The sequence below is a fragment of the Abramis brama genome (assembly GCF_963993115.1).
Source record: "Abramis brama genome assembly, chromosome: 19".
NCBI classification, from domain to species: Eukaryota; Metazoa; Chordata; class Actinopteri; order Cypriniformes; family Leuciscidae; genus Abramis; species Abramis brama.
In genome coordinates this window covers 19,189,674-19,212,877 of record NC_139981.1, presented here as the reverse complement: position 1 = coordinate 19,212,877, position 23,204 = coordinate 19,189,674, and the positions used below count along the sequence as shown (strand labels likewise).

General features: G+C 38.8%; 1 protein-coding gene across 2 annotated transcripts in view; it reads right to left on the bottom strand.

Annotated features, from left to right (window-relative positions):
• The window catches only part of macrod2 (mono-ADP ribosylhydrolase 2), a 561,583-nt gene that overhangs the window by 162,168 nt on the left and 376,211 nt on the right, over positions 1-23,204 (bottom strand). For both annotated transcript variants that reach the window (XM_084093701.1, XM_084093700.1), the window contains exon 6: positions 21,629-21,750. In XM_084093701.1, coding sequence (XP_083949827.1) covers positions 21,629-21,750 — 122 coding nt within the window. The remainder of the gene's footprint in view (positions 1-21,628; positions 21,751-23,204) is intronic.

Here is a 23,204-nt window from a genome sequence, read left to right as displayed (position 1 = left end):
AATAATGTGCAAAATGATACATGATAAATGATGCTTGAATACAATTAAATTTCAAATAGAAGAAAAAACAAAACATATACATTGTTTTATAAGATGATTCACTGTTATAATCAATCAATAAGCAGCACTAATAAAATTACAAATGTAACTGTTCAAATTATGAATCCAAAGATCAAACAGATAAACCATGTGCAAATGATATGCTACGTTAGGTATGTCAATCTGGACAGATGTACAGAGCTTTACAGTGGAAGAGGGACATGGGGAGAAGATTAATGAATCAGCGAAACATGTCATACTTATACAGTGGTAAGACAAACTTATAAGGCAGCATCTATTTGCACTAAGTGCAAATAGCAACTATTCTATTGACATTTTGATTCTAAGTGAAAATAGCATATTTTCTTAGCAATAGATGCTATTTACACTAAGTGAAAATAACACAATTTTCTTCACTTCACAAGGAATCACTTAAAAGCATATTCAGTAGCATATTCAAACAGAATGACATTAACTGATGTGAACAAACCGGGGGAAAAAACTTGACACTTTAGGGGCTTTCGCACTGGATAGTTCTAGGAACTAACCACCAGGATGATTCCCCGAGAACTAATGGTTCCCCTAGAACGTTTTCTGGTTGCATTCGCACTGCTAGTAGGAACTCTGAAGTGACGTAAGCCGCGCTTCTTGTTGTGACTTTTATTTTGACGGCGCTGAGAACACCAGCCAGAGCCTAAGCAAACAAACAGTGCTCGCATTCTGTGTTCATTAATTTGCGATCTGTCAAACTGTCCTGTCTAATACATTATTAGATAGAACTGTTATACATAGAAAGACATTATATGAAACGTTATTAACGTATGCATTGTGGTTGATGTCCAGTGTTGCTAGTTGAGCAGTAATCATGTTTTGCTTGGTCCCCTCAAAAGTTGTGTTGGATTTTCTCCTCAGCGTAAAGGTTAAGAGGCCCATCTATCACTGTTTCTGAGGTTCGTAGAGTTAGTTTCCGGAGTAAATATATAGGCTATAATCTGTGTGTTTACACAGTCTTTTTTTTAAATGACGGGTGCTGGTGTTTCGCGTGCGTTCGGCCAATCAGCGAACACTAACGTCACGGATAGTTCCTATAGTGCTGGTTTAGACCCTACTCTGAAGTAGGAGCTAAATTAGTTCCTCCAAAAGAGTTCCTAGAACTAAAATCGTTCCTAGTTCCTGCGGTGCAAACACGGCGACATCCGGGTATTTTCGCCAATAGTTCTAGGAACTATGAAAAGGTTCCTCCGGTGCGAAAGCCCCTTTTGTTCATGTTCATTAGTTAGGCTTTGAGCCAATGTTGTTTTCAACAAAAACTAATCAGTGAACAAATCTGAACAAATCTTTGGGGTGAACTGATCAAAAGATTTGACTCACTGAGATCAAATCAAAAATCCGTCCTTATGCATTGTTTGACATGACTGATGTAGTGTGTAATTTGCCCATGATTGATCAATTCTCATCAGCTTGAGCTTTTGATTCATAAATTAAACAGGCAGCTTAAACTTTTAATTCATAATTTGAGTCATTCATTTGATTCATCATTTGAGATGTCAGTCTGAGCATTTGATTTTTCACTTGAACATTGTTATACTTTTAATTATGACAGTACTGTACTAGATGATTATTTAAAAAGAAAAATCTAACTAAATGTGTATTTCATTTCCTTGCTGTTACAGTTTATGCTACCACATTATGAGGAAATAAAACTGCAGTTCAGCATTTGATTTATCACCTCCATTTTGTCAGGAAAAACATCTACATTTCATATATCTCCTGTATTCAAATTCAAAACACAACAAAGAAACAAAAGTGGATCTACATTCAAAAACTATTGATCATCTAGTATTTTGTCCAGAGATCAGAAATCGGGGACCAGAGGAGAGAGAAAAGAAGGAGGGGTTTCTCCAGTACGCGTTGCATGCAATGCTGTGCAGGCCGGCCCCTGGCAGTGGTCATCATTAAAGTGCTTAATAGACTGTGGCAGGTCCACAACAGCTGACAGCCGACGGGTCCAGCGCTGAGTTTCCAGGGAGTGAGGGTCACCTTCAGGGGAGGAAGTGCTTTATCAGACCGTAAGGACAGCCGGGCATCACATGCTCCTTCACCCTGCCCAGGTGCTCGGGATGGATGTCCACCGGCATTCAGGTGGAACTGCAGAGCCCCACCTCCACACCATCAAAAATAGCCAAAAACATTAGGCAGGGAAGTGATGCAATTTCCCTACAAAAATGCTTGAACTAGCCAAGCTTTCAAACTTTCAAAGGACTCTAGAATTCTATGTTTCTTTCATATTTTCTTTCTTTCATTTGCTCTCCAGATGAAAAGTAGCTTGCCTCTTGAGGAAGCATTAATTGGAAATGAGGTACCATACGGACTGAAGCTGATATTTTTAGAAGGCTGAAAAGAAGTTACTGTATTTAACTTACAAACACATTTAAAGGTCAATGAAGCAAATCGTTTTGCAATGGTCACAATCATATATTACAGACTGAACCTGAAAAGTGGTGCGTTTGAGCTTTTGCACTTCAGCAGCCATCACTGTGTGTGAAGTATCCGTTTTCAGTGTGAATTGTGGGAATTAAATGCCTTGTAGCAATGTGAGAGACAGGTATTCCATAACCGCTCAGAAACCAGCGCTCTACTGCCAAAACAAATTTTGCTTCGGATGACTATTGCTTGAAGCACAGATTAAGCCTTTGTCAACATCTGTGAAATATCCATGAACATTAAATTTCCATGAATGAAGACGAATAAAAACAGTAGCTTCAGGAAGTGTGAACCCTGCCTTCACTGTCTGAATCTTACGACAACACTGGCTGTCTTATAGCTGGTTATTAAGCCTATCCCCCTCGGAGAAACATAATTATATATCTTCCTTCCTCCAATGCATTTTAAATCACCTTGCATGGCCAATCCATGATTGGCTGGGGCTCCCAGAGTACTGCCTTGTTGCACTTCCAGAAAGGCAGAGAAGTGCCCCGAGCAGTCTCAGAGGACACGGTTTATCTGGGTCTGGACACAGGTGCGTCTCCAAATGAGAAACACTGAGGAGGGAATAAGCTCCCGGACGAGACCCCAAAACGCAGAAGCAGGGGAATGTGATTCAAGGTCGGCTGTGGTAAGCAGCAGCTCGGCACCGCTGATTGATTGGGTATGCAAGAAGCATCTGGCACACAGGAAACAGGAAGGTGACTGGGGGAATCACCAGGTGGTTCCGATGAATTATAGCCACTTTGCCCAGCGCCTTCCCCGTCTCCCAGCCTACATACATGCCATTATGGAGCGCCATTGTCAAGCCGTTGATACCTTGTGGATAAAGAGAGATTTGCGTGAGAAGGCCAAATGCATGTGTGGCACGCTTATGAAAAACTTTCAGACAAACTTCTGTTTTTCATTCATTGCAACACTGGTACCCAAAATGTCAAATCACAAAACACTAGGAACTTTTTATATGTGATCACCATGAATATTGATGACACATTAATTAACATCCAAATTTAGCCATTTAATTTTAAATTACATCTCGGACGTAGCTAGTGCGAAACGTACTTCAGGGATTTAATTGCATTTCACAAGAATGAACGTGATGGATTGTGTCAAATCAAGGCTGATAAATTCATCTGACATTTACAATTTACAAAACTACAGAAAGCCAATGAGACTGGGTCATAAGCACTTGAAAAAGTCTGTCATCAGGGAAACATAATCAGACCACCATCTGAGAGTTGCACAGTTCGGGGCCATTTTAAGACAATGAGAGGGGACTTTCGGCCAGGCACCCACACGCTTCCCACTGAGTCCCTAATCAGCTCAGCACTGCTGGAGAGAGACCTCAGAGAGAACAGCATACGGAAGGGGACAGGAAAAGCATCACCCCTATCGCTTTATATAGCATGCCTCACTAGTCCATAATCAGTTTTGTATAATGATGGTTTGCAAAACACATCAAAATAGAAAACTATATTAAGACAGTGTGGGTTAACTAAAAAACAAAAATATAGAAAGTAAACACAGGAGACTGTTACTAGCAATCGAGAAGGTCGTGATTCATATTGGAGTAAATATAGAAAATCTTACTAAAGCATTGTGTTAAACGGGTGTTCTTTCAACTATAGGCACTTCTGGCACAAACAGAAGGAACAGTTTATTCAAAAACGCAAAAAAACTGCCATCGTTTTCGACAGGTTTGTCGTTTCAAATACAATAAAAGTCAATGTGGTCTAAAACAACATTTCATTCAGTTTTGAAACAAAATGAGGGTGAGTAAATGATGACTGAATTATTTTTTTGGGGTGAACTAGTGCCCACAGTTGAATTTCTTGGTGTTTCACAAAACAAAGAAAGTCATTTATATTATGTAAAGTCAGGGGCGTAGTTTGTGGGGGGGATAGGGGGGAGATAACCCCCCCAATATTTAAATCTATGCATTACAACCCCCCCAATATTTATACCATGATCACAATATCAGGAGGCATACCCAAACTTCAACCCCCCCAATGTTCAAACCAAATCTACGCCCTTGCGTAAAGTCAACAGAACAACGCAAAATTGTCATTCTGGGCGAATAAACGCTCTCACTAATTTATTACTAATTTATTTATTTTGTCTAAAAAAAAAGAACAATAAAAAAAAAAACTCCTTTTCTTGCTAAACGGGCATTTTATGTATCCTAAATACAATAAAATACCTTTTACACTTTTTGCATAATTTGACAAAATTGAATCAAAAATATGGATTTTGGTGTGGAGAAAATGACACCACAGCTATGGGACAGCTGTCATTTTTCTGGATTTTATCTTTATTTATAGTATAAATCTATGTGACAAAAATAAATGTAGGCATAGCAATGGGTTTCCAAGACAGATTCAATGTGACCTTTATAATAACACAAATAAATAAACTGCATTTGAAGAAACATCCATATCTGTGTAATTTGTCTTGCTATTTTGTTTGTTGGGTGTGACAGTACTCTGCTCAAATCCCTAAAATACTAGTATTATTATAAGATGACAGTTGTTTTTGATTTCTTATAAGAAGAAAAAAAAACATTTCTTTATTTTTTCTTTCTTCCATTTTTAAAATAGAGGGCTATCAACATTTCACGTAATCACTAACAGGCCATTTCTCCTTTCACTTTATACAGTACATTAGCTTCAGCACCAAGGCGGCAACGTTTAAAATACAAATAAATACATCAAATAAAAGCAGCAAAACAGAAGGCAAATCATCACCTCGCTGTCTGAACTCACTTGCCTCATTAGGTAAGGACAGCAGAAATGCTGTTTCCCCACAGGCCACAAGACACCTCAGACAATGACTCTGGTCAGCGGATGGCAGTGAAGGACCTGGAACGCTCAGCTCATTTACTGAGTACGATGCCTATATGTCTCTCTCTGCAAGACTTCCCGGCCACAATTATAAGCTAATATAATCATTGTCACATTTGATGGTTTTACACTTCACAGATCACAAGCTTTACTTTAGAAATGTGTCACAGACGGTCCTGCACGTAGTGGAAACTTAACATAAGAAATGGCATTCCCTTTAAAGAAGGAACACCATACATTTGTTTTATATACTCGTCTTGCTACAATTAGACAAATTTATACAACAAATTGATTCTGTATGAATAGAAAGAGATGAATCAATAGGACTGAATCTACACCAATGATGTGGTTAAAAAGGACCAAACAACGTACCGGAGACATTTACATTTACAATTCCAGGTCACTGTCTGACAGAGAGACGAATGGTTAACCTGTCAAACTACACCAAGAACTCATCAGCAGGTCACTAGATGACAGATTAATGGAAATGTGCCATATAATTTTTAATTACCTCTAAAGAGCAGGAGCACAGATTCACTTCAAGGGCTGTCAGTCTGTTAACGAGCAGAGAGCCAAAAAAGACCAATATCTATAATCTAGGGTCTATTTTGAGCTCAATGTCACATATTAGAATCTCATTATATGCTAAATAACTGGTACAAGGCTCACCATTTTATGAGGGAGCTATGGTGACAGAGGGCATAAATATAATATAGAGTCCAGATCAACCTAGAAAAGAAATAACGGGCACTCTCATGTAGTCACAGCTGATTCGATTTTTACAATGACTTCATCTGTGATTTGCACTCAAACCGAAGAGGGCATGTTGCCCATGCTACTTTCTTTCAATGAAAATCTTGACCTCTGCTGTAGCTTTCAAGTCACATATAATGCAGTTGGATGCATCAAGCGGGCTTTGACGTCAATGACATTTTGTCATGAGACACGTGAAAGACAGTGACTTTTTTTTTTATGTCAAACCTAAATGTGTCATATTTGAGTTGAGAGCTAAAAATTTTAGTAAATAAGTTTCTAAAAATAGCAGGGAACTGTGACAAATAATAATAATGATTATTATAGATTAGATTATAATAATAATAATAATAATAATAATTCTCACATTAAAATGTGCACACAGCCTTGCAATAGCAAATCTCTTCGTTTGGAATCTTTAAATAATTAGAATCATGACTTGCTGGAGGCTCTCTAAGGCATTTATTTATTTTTTTAGATAAATAAATATTTAGTTAAATACAGCTATTTATCACCATGTTTACAATTGAGTTATACATTTAAATTAGTGTGTTGTTTACTTATTAGTGTAAATTATATGGAGTCCCTAAAGGGACATGGTGAAGAAAATAAATATTCGAGGAAAAAATATTTGTCAATGCTTTTGCATTCTCTCGCAAATGGTTTGCGTTCCCTCGAGAAAGTTTGTGTTTGCTCGTGAAATGTTTTGCGTTCCCCCGAGAAATCTTCGAGAAACCAAAGAACACAAACGTTTTTCAAGCGGATTCAAAAGTTGTTGCGAGAAAACGTAATGGTTTTGCGAGTAAACGCAAAGTTTCTCGGGGGGAAAACACAAAACTATTTTCCTCTCATCTCATATTTTTTCCATCACCATGTCCCTTTAGGGTAAAACTGACCCTTTTCACATTTCCGGGTTTCTCAGAAGCGGAAGTCATCATAGTCGGGTTGATAACGGCATGTCAAAAGAGAGAAAGATGTCAACGTTATCATCAACTAGTTTTTTTTGTAATTTGATGCAAAGGTAATATAATACAAAGTATAGTGTTATAAATGTACATACATTAAAGGCACAATAAGTAACTTTTTTTGCTTTAAAATTAGCAAAAATCACTATATCTACGTTATATTTTTTTTTTAGTTGTGTACTTACATTATCCCGACTGTTTCCAACAACTTTCAAACCAGGAGAAATTTTAATTTAATTTTTAGACACGGCACGTTTCTTTATTTCCGTTTTGTCGCAGTCAATGGCGTCATATCCGCGTTGTCCCTGGTTTCCGCTCGTACTGCCATGGTAACCAGAGCTATGAGCAGAGCCCACTGATTAACCAAAGCGACAGACGCAGACAACTGTGGAGTTCGCAATGTCTATTTGCACGCTGTTGTTGTTTCGTTCAAACATTACAGACCATGGCAAGCAGACTTTGGATAAAAAAGGAGAACTAAAACGAGAATCAATATCAGCGCGGTGTTTTCGAGATGCCGAGAGCTCCCATAGACAGTATATAAACGAGAGCTCCACGTCCGAGACTTCGACCGCTCCTACATGTACTTATTAAACAGGTGAGCACATTTACATAAAACTAATCAATGTTATATAGTTCAGCAATGATAAAATGTTAGAATATGATCTGTATGTTATTCTAATGTTGATCTAGCTTACTGCTAGTCTCATACAGACAAACTAACACATACTTTTCAACACATTCAAATGCAGTTTAGTGTGATAGTGTAATGTTAGACCAGGTGAAACAGCGCTGCGTTACCTCACAAGTTGAATTTGTCTAATAAACTGACCTGTGAGTAGTAATTCTGCGTGTAGTTCGGTAGAATGAAATGTCCGTATTCCTTTTATATCCACGGGACTCGCGTCGCGTGTGGAGCTGATAGCTGTCTCTTAGCAATCCCGAACTGCTTCATATCACAGTCATGATAAAAGCATCGATGTATTCAGTCATCCATAAACATTATTAGATCGGCCGGCTTGACGTTGACGACAACATCCATAATTCTTAGCATGTGTTGCGTCATCAAACTACGCCTTTGTTATTGTAAAGAGGTTAGCGACCCCTAGTGGCGAAAAATTCCATACTGTACGTTTAAAAAAATAAAATAAAAAAATAAATATTATTATTTTATTTATCAAAGATGCATTAAACTGATCAACTATTTATAATTTTTACAAAAAAATATTCCATTTTAAATAAATGCTGTTTTGTTGAACTTTCTATTTCAAAGAATCCTTTCTATAGCAAAGAATCCGGAAAAAAATGTAGCAAGGTTTCCACAAAAATATAAAACTGCACGGAAAAATGTGACACTGAAGTAATGATGCTGAAAATTCACATTTGAAAATATATTAAAATAGAAAAAGATTATTTAAAATTGTAATACTAATTGCAACATTAACTGTAATATAAAACTCACAATATTGCTATTTTTATTGTATTTTTGATCAAATAATTGCAGCCTTGGTGAGCATAAGAGACTTCTTACAAAACACTTCACCGAACCCAAATTTGATATTATTAGGATGGTAGGCTTGACTGTACTTGGCATACAGTTTTAAAGTAGCTTCCCTAACACTGCATGAATCATATGGAGAACTTTTATGGTGCTTTTTGGAGCTTGACAGCCTATTCTTCAAAAATTTCCCTTTTGTGTCCCATAGAGGAAAGAAAGTCATACAGGTTTGGAACAACATGAGGGTGAGCAAATGACAACAAAACTTTCCTTTTAAGGCAACTTATTCCCTTACCACACTGAACTTGAAGAAAACTTTGAGTCTAATCCCTATGCATGACGAGAGAAAAACGAGTTAAAGCTATGAAACCTACTCTATGAATACACAAGCAACTTATGAGGATGGATCGTGGTGCCTCTCTTGGTATTCATGCTTGTATATTGTGCTGATCTACCTTCATCTTCTGTATTAGGGTTCGCCGCATCTCTCATAAACACCGCTGAGATGCGACTAGGCTCCCTCATGAATGTGAGAGCAGACCTTGTTTTGTGCCCGACTGAAGCTGAAAGCCAATCAATGGTTTGCAGGCGTAGTGAAGACCTTCTTCGTTAGAAGTGACCTTGGGAGATGGTAATGCCACTAAACCTGGCGATATGCTGGGATGACGGTTGTGATTAAAGAATTACGGCAAAGGCGTAAACATCACTTGCTTTGAAATGAAAGCATTCAGTCCCCCTGCCTGGAGCGAAAAAACAGTAAACACAAGAGTAGCATGTATGATTTGCCTAAAGTCTGTATATATTAATGTGCAAATCCAATTTAAATGTCAAAGTATTTCAGTTAGTTTCAAAGAAGGTCTTTGTTTTCAACAAGAAAGCTTCACACAAGAATGCACCAAAATATAAGAGATATTTCACACTCTAAATCCTCCTGCTGCTTGCATAAAAAAGCACTATTTAATTTTATATAACATTTATATAAATATTGACATTATTTTTGGAAATGTGTTGAACATGCTTGTAAATGGAAAAGAGGTGTCAATGCTGAGCAATCTAGCCATATGGCGAATTCCTTCTTTTATTTTTTCCCCTATGCAATGCTCAAATGTGCTGAGAGACAATATCAAAGGAAAACTGTTGAGGAGTAAATGTCAGTTACATGATAAAAACCTTGTAATGTGATTAAACCTAATTTGGTACATCATTGCTCAACCCAAAAAAAGGCTGAGGTACTTTATCGCTCCAGTGTCTCAAGTACTGAACAAAGACCAGGTTATTTCTCCCCTCAACAAAACTCCCCAAGACCCCATTCCTATGTCCACATTTCTGTCATCACGACCGAAAATGGCAGCCAGCCATAGAAATCACTCAGCACACCTGTCAGCATTACCCTCCAGAAAATAATTTGCACAAAACTATAACAAGCAGTTATAATTAGCTGAGGGTTATTAAATATGTCCGACACTGGATATCTGGACTACAAAGGAAATCTAATAAGATGTGCCTGGTGCATTTTTTCCTCCTTTCTCTGAGTCAGCGGCTGTGGTAGGCATAAATTAATGTGCATATGGAGAGCGATGTCACAGGATGTGAGGCAACCACTGAGGCCTTTAGCAGCTCTGCGGGAAAGCAATCTGTGTGAGTCTGGAGGTGCAAATATACCACGGACACCTGTTTTCATACACATAGTGCTAGTGTGTGGATGACACTCACCTCTGGTAAAAGGTTCACATGTGTGTCTTAGTTTAAATGACTATATTTATAATTTACTATGAGATTCAACACTTAAATTTACACTACCAGTGAAAAGTTTGGACAATACACACAATATAATGTCAAAATACCGGTCTTGGCAAGTATTCACGTAAACACATTCAGTCACGTTTTAAGTGAACGTAAACAGTTGAGACTGAGAAAGAAAACGCATGTGTAATGGATCTGTGCGTCAGGTCTTAAAGGGACAGCAGCCTAATATACCTGCTGCCAAATTATGAGATAATATTAAAAGTATCTATATGGCATCAATATCAAAATTGCGGCCAGTGAAAATGCTCAGTGGCTAACTTTAGAAAACCATTGGCCACAGTGGCTGGTCGTGAAACTGATATTGTACAATGCTCTGGAAACTTCTATAGTATATACTTCTATATTAAAATACAGCCATGGATAAAACATCCATCGGGGGGAAAAAAAGTATGAAAAACATGAAGTCATTAATTCCTTGTACAGAAACAAGCAAGTACTAAACCTTTTATTTGTTGGTGAGAGATAATTGGCTAGTTTTTCCTTCATTACTTGTCGAGCAGTTGTCTGATGCAGTGGTGGTGTCGTGTTCCACGTCATGCCCTGCAACTTTAATTAAATGCGTTATAAAGAATGCACAGATTCGTAGACCCCATTACGGTTGATTCAATGATAATTAAAATATCCATCTGCGAGCATTAAATTGAAAATGCCCCCATGCGTAGCTGTGTTGAAGTGTAATGATGAGAGCGTATACTGGGAGGGAAGAATTAGAAGACGGGTATGAGACAAAGACGTGCTTTCGCATGCTTGACGGCACTTTGATTATCTAATCAAATCATTCACATCTAGACAGGCTCTCTGCAGCAGATCTGGACTCATAACTTGTTGAGGTGAGCAACTCTGACGGCCACCACTGTGGGAAAATGTGACATCCCTACCGATGTCGCGCACGCGCATATACTGTACGTGTCAGTTTGGTTCGGCGCCACCGACGCCTGCTCCCCGCTGCTCCACTCTGCCTGTTAATTAACTGTAATGATGTAAACAAGAACTCATTCTGACCACCTCGCCACTGACACAGGAAAAGCAATCTGTTAAAACAATCACCAGGGACAGACCACCTCTTGCACCTCACACCATCCTCTCACACTGCAATCAACACTGACGGCCGTGATAACGACGGCAAGATGGAACTCCGGCTGCATGAACTGATTAGGTGATTTCTTGCACTTTTCGCAGCTGGGTGAATCTGCCTCGCCCATGGGATGAAAGCTGTCAGGAGGTGTTAGCGGCAGTGCGCACATTGACAGACCTTCATATATCCCAGGTCAAAATGTCTCTAACAAATGAAACGTGCTCCTCTCTCACAAGGGCTCTGGTAAATAACAATCCTCCCCCTTTTAAGAAAGAGTTCCTCAGGGTTTTACACTCTGCATTTTTAATGGCAATCGGTTTTACCTCAAAAGCCTGGTGCACATTGTCTGATCTTGGCCAGCACGATACAAGATTACTTTCAACAAAACAAGACAATATTTCCAATATTACATTGCTTGTTTTGACATGCTCACTGAAAGTCAATTATTTGCATTACGATGAATCTTGGCCTTATGTGAATCTTTTGAACCCATTTTGGGTTGCAGACCCAGCAAAAATTGGAACTTATATGCAACAAATATCTTCCCTTCATGTTACGTTCATACTATAAAAATCTGCATGTCAATGAGGATGTCAGATCATGACATGATTTTGTTACATAACGCAGTGACATTCAAACATTTATAAGTGTGAATTGAGTGTCTACAGTTTTACTCTCAAACAAACTTCAAAAGTAACTATTAATTGTTTAATTAAGTTTTGTTTAAATTATGTTTAATGAATAAAGCCTTATTGCATTAAACAGCACAACCACATGTTATGCAATCTATTATCCAAAATGCAGATTCTCAAGAGGTATCTACACGAGCTGTAGGGAATCACTTTGGCACACAGAATTCTTCCACCTGCCATGTGTCACTGTGAAACTCAAAGGAGAAGGAGTCTCTTGTTTTGCTTCAGAATGTGAAACCCACCCTTGGTAATGTCTAATTAATATCCACTCATTGTGGAATTCTCATCTCCCACAGAACCACTGAGACCAACATCTGTTTAATCAACATTTTCCACTGACAACCTCTTGGCTGTCGATCCTATTGTGGTGTGCCAGAGGAATACAAACAATTGAAATTCACTAGACGATCCCAAAAGTTTCCTCCTTTGAGAATTCACTTGACAAGTTGACAGACAGCACATATCAAAGCCTAGCACAGTGCATTTAGGTGAATAAAGTCCGCTGGCATAAACTTTTCCAATTCAAACTTTTTTCGTTTTACTTTTGTTGCACATAGCTGAGTGCCATTTTTTCCCCCCACACGTACTCTTAAATTACCTCCAAAAAAAGAAAGATAAGGGTACACAGTCACAGATGGCTCCCTGAGGCTCGTAATCAGTTAGCCACACCCGTATGCCTGCTACATGCTTTATTTCTCCCACTATGCCCCTTCATCAGCCTTGATTAGAACGCTGGAGTAAAATGTCACATTTTACATACCTCCATATTTCAGGCCAACACCAAACCTGACGACGGTTCCTGGATGGTCGGGGTGAAATGTCAAGGGATGCACCAATTCCTGCGTGCCCCACTTTGCAATCTCACAAATTCGTCACTTTCAGAGCGAGGTCGACTGTGGAAATTACAGACGGCCTCTTCGTTAATACGTGCTAGGCAACCCGAACGCCACAGCCCTAATTGGAGCTAATTGGCTTAGTGTTGCCTGTGTTTCTGGATCAGATAAATAGCAAAGACAACACTAAGTGACACTGTGACCTTTATAAAGCTTCACTCTAATTAACCTTTTAGATGCATGCAGGTGTTTTTATGTAGGGCAGAGGAAACAAACTTGACTACAGAAGTCTGGAAGGGAATCGTGTTTTGCGCTCTTCCACAATCTCCGGTGGAGAGTGTGTCGTCATTACAGCTGCTCGGATATTAAAACCATAAACACGAGAGTGTTCCGAGATAAAAAGGTCCTGCAGCCGAGTAATTTTACATCATGACTCAAATCTGTTGCTTATTACCAAAGCTCTCATCTCCACGCATATGGCTTATGGAAAACAAAGCGGCAGGCTGAGCCTCAAGCTTTCCTGATTAAGTTTACCGCAATGTAGTGAGCAGTGTGAGCAAAATAATGAAATTAAAAAAGTTATAATTTCCCTCATTATAGCTCATCGCATGGTTCAATATCCTAGCATGCACGAGCAAAAGAAAGCGCCGGCGTGTTTCAGTAAAGGAGCATTAAAAGTCGATCAGTGGACACAGAATAAAAAAGAGAGTTTATATGGATGTACCCATAAACCCCTCAATACCGTCAAGCTTTTATTACGGTTTGCTTAGCGGTCTTAAGGGCTGCCCGTGCACACCCACAATAAAAGCTTTATGCCACTCACAGCTATTCCAGAAACGAAGCCGGTACCACTTACGTACAGTGACAATAATTTATGAGCGGAAGGGGCGAAAGGGCTGGAGAGAAAGTTGGTGTGTGATCCGTTAAGCACATAAATGTACATTAATTAATCACTCTGGGAGCTGAATCCCTGAAAGCGAGAGCGGATGGGGTGGCGGTTTTACATGCAAACATTTAAATGCATAAATAATGAAGCACCACAAAGGTTTTAAATGCTGTGATAAAACTCTTCAGGGGTCCATTCCTGCATTTGGAGTGTTTATAATATCTTTTTCACAAGATTTCTGTTGTTGTTTGTTACAATAAGCTGGAACATGATTGGACATGTTCATGCAATAAAATATCACCACAGGCGCTTGGGTACAATGCTGAGTAAAGTCATTCAGTTCAATTATTAATTACCTCATGCATCGCACAAGGTTATTAATTATTCATGTCCCTCGAAATGCATCGATTAAGCACCATGTAAATGAGACGGTGTCAAAAATTGCTGCCAAACAGTGAAGGTAATAATACTGCGGTTGATTTTCTATCGTCAGATGACTGCATCAAAGAATTAGCTCTCTTATCTCGGTGCACTCGTTGAAGAGTACAATTTAAATTCTGCCATCATTTACTCACCCTCACGTCGTTCCAAACCTGTAGGACTTTCCGTGGAAGACAAAAGATGATGTTTTAAAAGATGCCACTGGGGTTTAATGTTGTTTTGGACTGCACAGACTTTCATTGTATGGACAAAAACATTTAAAACATGTATCAAAAGACAGGGTTGGGACAACATGATGGTGAGTAAAATGATGTTGTTTGTGCAAATTATCCCTTTAAGAATAAATGAAACCTTTTCTGGTTGCGCTGTGTAATGCAAGATGCCAAGTCTCTCTCTTGACCTAGAATACATAACAGGATAAGCTAAGGGCTTCCTATCTCCCACATATGTTCTCTTTGCATGCACAATACTAATGTAATGGTGTGTTTAATGAAATGGTAGCACTAGGAGCACTTCCAAGTGGGTTTGGAGGCCAAAAAATCATCACAACTTGCAACACAAAGCCAATGGAAACTCTGAAACTATCTAAAACTGGACATTCAATCTCACCGCACAACACCATCAATCACTCATTCTGCTGGGCTTTCAGTATTTCAATCAACAATTTGTGGTTCTAAAAGCAAGCTAGTGCTATGATTACACATCTGTCTGGGAAAAGAGAGGCCGCTAAAAGCTGCCCAACTCTTTGTTACTATCCAAAATGATAGTAGACCGCCCAGGAGTTTGTTTAATGCGTATTTACCAAAATATCTCAATGATGTAGCACTGCGGAAAGCACCTACTCGTGGTTCCTTGTGGGCTTTGAAAACCTGGAGGAGGTCTGTTACTCATGGGACTATTAGCGGTCCAACAAAGCCATTCGAGGTATATCAAATATTCTTAATGGGCCAAACGTAAAGGGAAAAACCCTCATTGTTTTGTATCTCACTTGTTTCCCAGAAATTTTCATAACAGGCCCTTGGAGTAGGGTGGTTTTGTTCTTTAAAGAAAAAAATAAGAGGTTTGACAATTTAATAACACACATAAATGTCATATAATGAGCAAAAACTCACAAAAGAAATCAATGAAAAATGAGACGATGATGATGTTTTGGGTAAACATAGTTATTTCTCTTTGTAAAAGGTCAGGACCGGAGGGTATGTTATGAGTTTGGGGAAAAATGAATCGCCTTGGAGTGGGGAATGGCTACCAGATGGTGTTGTCCTCACGCAGGAGTGACTGGCTGTTTTTACAGGATGGGAATGAGAACAGGCTGGCATGGCTAATGAAGACAAGAGACCTATCCACCTAAAGTTGCTTTAGGCATTCAATAAGTCCTTACAGAGATCTGATCTCTGAGGGGTCGACCGTTGAGACTACAGTTACAAACACATGCACAACGACAGAACCTCTGCTACGATTCAATGTATATTAAAAAAGAGAGAGAAAAATATCACTAGGTTTTATTAACCAGTTTTCTAAGACTTTTTTAATCCTCATATAGAAATTTATTTGATAAATGTGTGTTTTTTAACCAAATAAATGAATGTATTAAAAAAAAAAAAACGTACTTTGTCTCAAGTTATGTGAGATGATTAAGATGATTGGCTACAATTACCATAAGGACTGTCTGACACACTGTCACTCCCATAAAAATGTGGTAAATTCCGAAATTCTTGGAATGTTTTGTCTCTTTAAATGCAAATAATGAATTACACTTATTTTAAGAACCAGTGGATTCAACATCTATTTCCATTTCTATTTTGTGCCAAGGGAAGCACTTCCTCAGTTTTTTTGTACATTTGTATAATGACAATAAAGGCTTTCTATTCTATTCTATTCTAGAAATGTTTCTTGAGCACCAAATCAGCATATTAGAATGATTTCTGAGGGATCATGTGACACTGAAGACTGGAGTAATGATGCTGAAAAGTCAGCTTTGCCATTACAGGAAAAAAAAACACATCTTAAAAAAATAAAAAAAATAAAACTTATTGTTTTAGACTGTAATACTATTTCACAATACGACTGTTTTTGCTGTATTTTTAATCATATAAAACCCCAAACTGTAGCTAACTAGCTTCAGGCTTTAAAAAAAAGAAAAGACAATTAACACCCTGATTAATCACAAAGTGTGAATGCTTTATCAGCAACACTGTCTGCTATGAGCTTCTATTCTCTTTCTGTTCTTCATAACTGTTATCAAGTCTTCTCTCATTAACAATGTTACAAAAAAAACTCTTCTGCTTCCCCAAGCTCCCACTGTCCCAAAATACCCCGGAAAGTGTGGTGCATTTAATGTCTCTTTGCTCTCATACATATTGACAGAGCACTAGAGCAAGACTCCTCCCACCCAGGCCAGTCAGACAGTTTTATTATCTTGACTGATTTTGCGATCTGTACTCACCCGTCCCTTTCATTTTACCGCAGCACCGCCCATATGAGCAACTACCGCTAATGGTGCACATAAGCAGAGGCCTTTGTGGCGACAATTTTTTTTTAATCTAGCCAGCCGATCGAGACATGGGCCACCGTAAATTATTAGTTCTCAGCGCCGTAGAGTATTTTGCGGCTTCATGGGTGCATGGTAAATGTACTTTGCCAGAGCCACAGTTCCCACTATTCCCCATGCTGGCCTTCTGGAGTGCGGTTAGCTCTGCTGATGTCCTCAGACCAGGCCGCAGTCACACGTGGCTCCAACGGGCCTCCAGGGGAACGTGACAGATTGCTCGCTCGGTCGCAGAAACGAGCAGAGCACAGGGGTGGGAGTGTGTATTTGGGGTTCACATGGGAGTGGTGTGACCAGATATGCTGGGTTTAAATCACATTCTCTCACATACACTTCCTTTAAAACACAAATGCACAAGTAGAATAAAAGAGCTATGCATTACATGAATGTATGGTTTGAGGCATCTAGGACATCATTTAGGTATCTGGGTTGTGTGTCATCCCGAAGTGAATTGAGAATGCCTTTTAAAATCCATTTCAGTTCCTAAATTGAATTGAGGAAGCGAACAAATGCAGATTTGTAAGAAGGTATTATACAGCATATATTTTAAAAAAAAGAAAAAAAAGAGGAAAGCTAAAAAAAAGTTTAAAGCAGACAGACATAAAGAACGATCAATATAGATAGAATGATAGAATGACAGATCAATACATGAATAGCAGATAGATAGATAGATAGATAGATAGATAGATAGATAGATAGATAGATAGATAGATAGATAGATAGATAGATAGATAGATAGATAGATTAATGTGGAACAGAGCAGAAACGCCAAGACCCGACAGAGACGAAGAGTGAGAGTCCTCCATCTCTTGCCTCTGGTCCAAGAAGCGTTAAAACCACATTCTGGAGGTTAAGCATCTTGGCTGCGAGAGCTTGTCATTTCTGAAGATGAAGCTCATCCCTTATTCAGCTACACGGAGCAAACACAGGTGTCATGCTAAACTAATGTGCACTAAGCTATCTCTTCCAGTAAAACATTACTCATCCCAATCTGTGGGAGCGTTTGTTGGCAAGCGACAAGCGCATCAATGCTTACCTTCTAACCTTTGCTGTAGATAACACGCGTCTAAAGATTTTCATGGTGATATAAATGCTACACAATCAATGATAAAGAAAACAAAAGTCAGGCATTTTAATTACAAGTTCAGCATTTGGTGCCTAATAATAATAATAATAATAATAATAATAATAATAATAATAATAAGTAAACTGTATTACAGTTTTAACTGTAATTCACAAAAACAATCATGTTTATATTCTTTTTTTACAGTTAACTTGCACTCATGTAACCAGGAACAGGGGGGTTGGGGAAGCGAGGGTCCTCATACTAACATTTCAGCACTGGATTCCTCCTGTCTAAAAATATGTTCACGGGTCCCTATCTCTTGAGATAATCAAGGGGAATTTGTCTGCGCAGCACATGTGGGCCGCAGCACATGTTCAGATCTCGCTCTGCCTCAGGGGCTGTATTTGAGCTCTCAAGAACAAGGATTAGCTCAAGAGCTCATCCAATTCCCATCTTTTGTTGCACATGTTTATTTTTTTTTTACATTTTTTCTCACGTCTCAAATCTCCTTGTAATACTCCGGCATCCCACTAGGGGAACTGTTCCTTTTTTTCTAGAAAAATCCACTCTGACTTTCTAAGTGACAGATTCACCAACGAGTTTAGCACTAATCTACCAGGCAAGTGGTCTGGAACCTCGACTATAAATCAGCCGCTGACACAGACCATAAAAATAGGAGAATTTTTATAATTTCACTGTATGCAACTAATGGTAAATGTGCATACACTAAAGCACTCGAGCATAACTGCTAGAAAAACTCACCGGACAGACATCAGTCAATCAAAATGGGCAGCAGCGTTTTCTCTGAATGTCCACAATAATCTGTAGCAGCTGTCTAAACATGTCCCACCGAACCGGACCTGCCTTAGAGTAAAACCAGAGCCCTGTTTAACGTCAAAATGTGAATTATTGAATAAATAAATAGAGAAGGGAAGCTAAATGCATGTGTGGAATGTGCATGTAAGAGAGCGGGTACTAAAAGTACTGCTTAGGGAAAGAAATATAGAGCGAAGGATGCACGACCCCTTTCCTGGCTTCTCTTATTCTACATAATAATGATATGCTTTGGGAGTAAACAGATATATATCCCAAACCCCAGACTCATTCATGACCTTCTACATGGGCTGCAGCAGTGAAGGTCTGTGTACGCCATAAGATAACACAGTGTAAACAGAATTGCTAATTAGCATTTAACTCCTAGTCACTCGTGGCAGCCATGTGCATTTCTCGCAGCCAAAAGTGAATTTGCGCAGCCTTAACTGCACGATTCCACCCTTGTAAAGATGAGGACAGCAGACAACTCCATCCTTCACAGAGTGATTAAAGTGGTCCATCAAGTCCCGAAGTTAGCGATTTGTCCCGCAAAGACTGTCTCATCATGGCTAATTGTGAGAGATCCTCTCAGGGGCCTCTGCTGGTCTGGATGGAGGATCTGATTGGTCTGCCTTGTGCACGGCCCCTCTGGTTGTGGCCACCATGGATTAAAACAGATCCATAACTCATGCGCACCAGATGGTGGAGATAGGGTCAGCAGCTGGAGCAGTGCACGATCAGACTCTACATCTTCCTGGTCCAAAGCTGCTGGTTTTTGGCCAGCTTCATTAAAGCCCGAGGTTGTCTGGTAATTTACAGAGCGGAGAAACAATCTGAATATAATTGTCATACGGAAAATATGAGCCTTATCCATTCAAGCTGTTTCTATGGCTATACAACATACAGTATTGCATGGTTCTTTAAAAGCTAGCGTGCAAACCAAAGCCTTTATGATTCTCTAAGACTAAAAAATCCACTGTGGTGGGTAACGCATATCAACACACTAGCCAATTTGGCGGGTTATGATTCATAAATTATGTTCTGTCACTTTGCATGGCATTGCTATCAGAGCCCTTCCCCTAAAAGGAGCCTTAAACATTAGACAAAAAACAATACGTAAAGAGGGTCACACACCGGCTACGACTCCGGCTGTTCAAAATCATGCAGCACCACAGCGTCACTCACATAGTTGTCCATTGAAATACAACGGTTTAGGACCAATATATGTTTGTACGGACTTCACCCAAGGAGAATGTGTATTATGCTTCTTTTTTTTTTTTGCAACAGGTTTTTTTTTTGCGGACTGAATACATATCGTTATATAGATTGAGTTTTCTCTTTCTGTTTGCACTGTTTTTTCATATACCTTAATTCAAACTTATTGACGCCACTTCGTTCATTCTTGAAGTGAACTTTAGCTTGTATTGTGATTCGATTTACTGTTTTGGTCTGCCGCCTTGAACTTGAGAACGTGAGTACAGAATGACACGACAGTTGTGCGATGAGCCTGCCTGTGAGATGCCCGCTGCGCTTCTCGTCTGCTGTGCGCCCAGTTAATGCTGTTTTGAAAATATCCGGTGAAAGTTAAATTAATTAAATTAAATACATTGGCTATTAATCCTAATTTCTTACAATTAAAGTTATCTTTTGTCATTTTATCAACATTAATGACAGACACAAATTAGGCTGCTGTCTTTTTAAGAGCTAGCACATGGATCCATTTTACAGTTACATATTTTTTTCTTTCTCAACTGTTTATGTATATGTAAGACATAACCAAGTGTGTTTACGAGGATACTAGCCAAGACCAGAATTTTGACATTATTTTGTGTGTTCTTGACCGTTAAAGCACTATAATCCACGAAACAGAACTCAGTTTTGTTACTCGCGAGCTGTTTGTGATGTGACTATGTATGCGCGCTGAGAAAACCATCTCTCAGAGATCACGTCTTTTTAATGTTTTTTTTCCCATTCTTTTATTGATCAACATGTCATTTTCAATGATTAAGATTAGATGCCTTTTCCATTTTAGAGTAAAACTGGCTAAAATGAAAAGTAGCAACAGATCTTTTCTTCTGTATTGTGGCATACAGTACAGTGCAACGGACTATCAAAAAGAAAAAAGAAATGTAGGGCAGGGACTTGGTTCTATCTGGATGTTGATGGGAATAAAGGTGGTTTATGTGGACTAAATGACTGGAAAAGTCCAGCATATGTCACCAGAGAGAAGTCCGATGTTTTACTGGAAGATTAAATTATGACATTTTGATTAAAATTTTGAATAAATACATAAACATGTATGGATGAATAGTTCATAATAAGATAAGAAAATTCATTTAGAAAATAGATAGGGTGAATTTCCATTTCATGCAGATTTTAATGAATAAGAAATGATGAAAAATTGACAACTCAAGAAATATTTTCATCAAAAGACAAAGACTTTGACTAAAACAAAACAAAAAGCATGCAACAAATTGCCCAAGTGTGAAATAGGTTCATAATCTGGCTTTATCTAATTCATAATGCAAAATGTGAGAATTAATGCTGCTGCAGCAACAACAAGAGCAACTGTAGTCACTGAGGGTGTCACGACAGGGCATTCACTAGAGCTCATGTGGAAACCAACAGAAAATAATGCCTGTTTGTATCTTTATCTGATTTTTTTCCCCTTGTGCCCTACTGAAAAAAGAACAGCATATGTTGTTGCAACCATCCATCCATCAAATACAAATGTGCAAACAATGGAGTGTGTCTAACAGCAACACCATCATTGTACAGTCATCTTCAAAACTATTATTGTTCACTTCAAATTTCAAAACACTGTCTTAAGAAACGTCAACTCTGTCACATTGGACTGTTTCTAAAATCGGTCTCAAAGGCTCAACTCACCACAGATCTCAAGTTATTGTCCTTCAACAGCTTGAGGGAGGTTTTGTAGCATGATTCAAGGTCATCTTTTTGGGACTGGCCCACATTTCCTCTGGCGATTGGGCCGACAGTATGGATCACATCTGGGAGAAGAAAAAAACAAAACAAAAATGGTGAGCGGTTTATGTCTGTACACTGTCAAAATGTAAAGCTCCGTGTATAATTCATAATGTAAATACACGCCACCATAGATAACATGAATTTCCAATTAAAACTGTGACACTGCTTAACACCAGGACAAATCCCACATGACAAACAAAACAAAACAAAGCTTCTTGTCAGATCTTCAAAGGCAAGTCGTACAAGAGAATGACAAATAGAACTGTTTCAGAACTGCTGAGGATCATGGGAACGCATCTTCACATTCACAGTCCTACTGGGTACAAAACAGCTTATTTTTCTGCAACGCTATCATGCTACATAAACAAGAGTCAACCAACAATGACAAGAACCAACAATGGAACAATGGGACTGATTTGAACAAGCAAAAAAAAAAAAAAAAAAAACCTGCCCAAAATCGAGTACATTTATTCAGTTAATGAAATGGAAGAGCAGATAGAAAATCAATTACTCCATCCTTTTATCCTATCTATTCATACATTCATATCTGCTGGTAGCCGCCCTCCTGCTGCCTGTGCATAGTAATGTGTTGGGTTGTCAGTTAGTGGCGAGGCTGGTCTGAGGCGAGAAGGCTGAGGGAAGCGGGCTGGTTTAATTAAATCATTGCAGCGATGACAGGGGAGTTAAGGAAGCTGCGCATGAGTCTGAGAGAGAAATAATGTAGCCCTTCCTGCCTGACTTCTCCAGGCCCTGTAAGGTGGGCGGCAGAGGCCAATTCATAACAATAAATCGGTCGCTTTGCTTGGCCTGTTCACATTACTTTTGTAGCCCTCACTTCCTTTACTGTCAGCATTTTACAGCAGACAGTCAACACTCCATTTTTACAGAGTGCTCTACATCATTCAGAGATTATTTTTCTTTTCTTTTATTCTATTAATCTATGCATTTGAGATATAACCATGTGAAAAACTGGTAAATTTGAACTTTTGTTAAGGAGCAACCCCAAGCGATAGGATGTTTTGTCAGTTGCTCGGCTTCAATTCCTGCTGTATCATGCTGAGTAGCCCTGGCAATCCAGAAATATATACAGCCATAACTGTATATTAAAAATCAAATATGTTCTGATTTCCGGCTATTGTGTCACGTTACACATCACTTTAATTTTCAGTGTGAACAGACAATTTAATCTGGCACACATTGTTAAGCTTAGCTCTCACAACAGTACTAGCTAGTTAATTTACAACTTTATTATATTAAGGGGAAATTACAAAAGGGTGACAGTAATCATAAAATACAAAAAAAAAAAAAAAGATTAAAGGTGCAGTGCACCACAGAATTCTGGGCTCTCTATCGACATCTTTGGTTGAAATTACATATGTGTGTTGTCTGAGCATGTAAAGTAGGTAGAACACTTGCAGGCCTTTTTTTTTAGCTTACAGACATTATGTAAATGCGGAAGGATGAATGAGCTGAAATT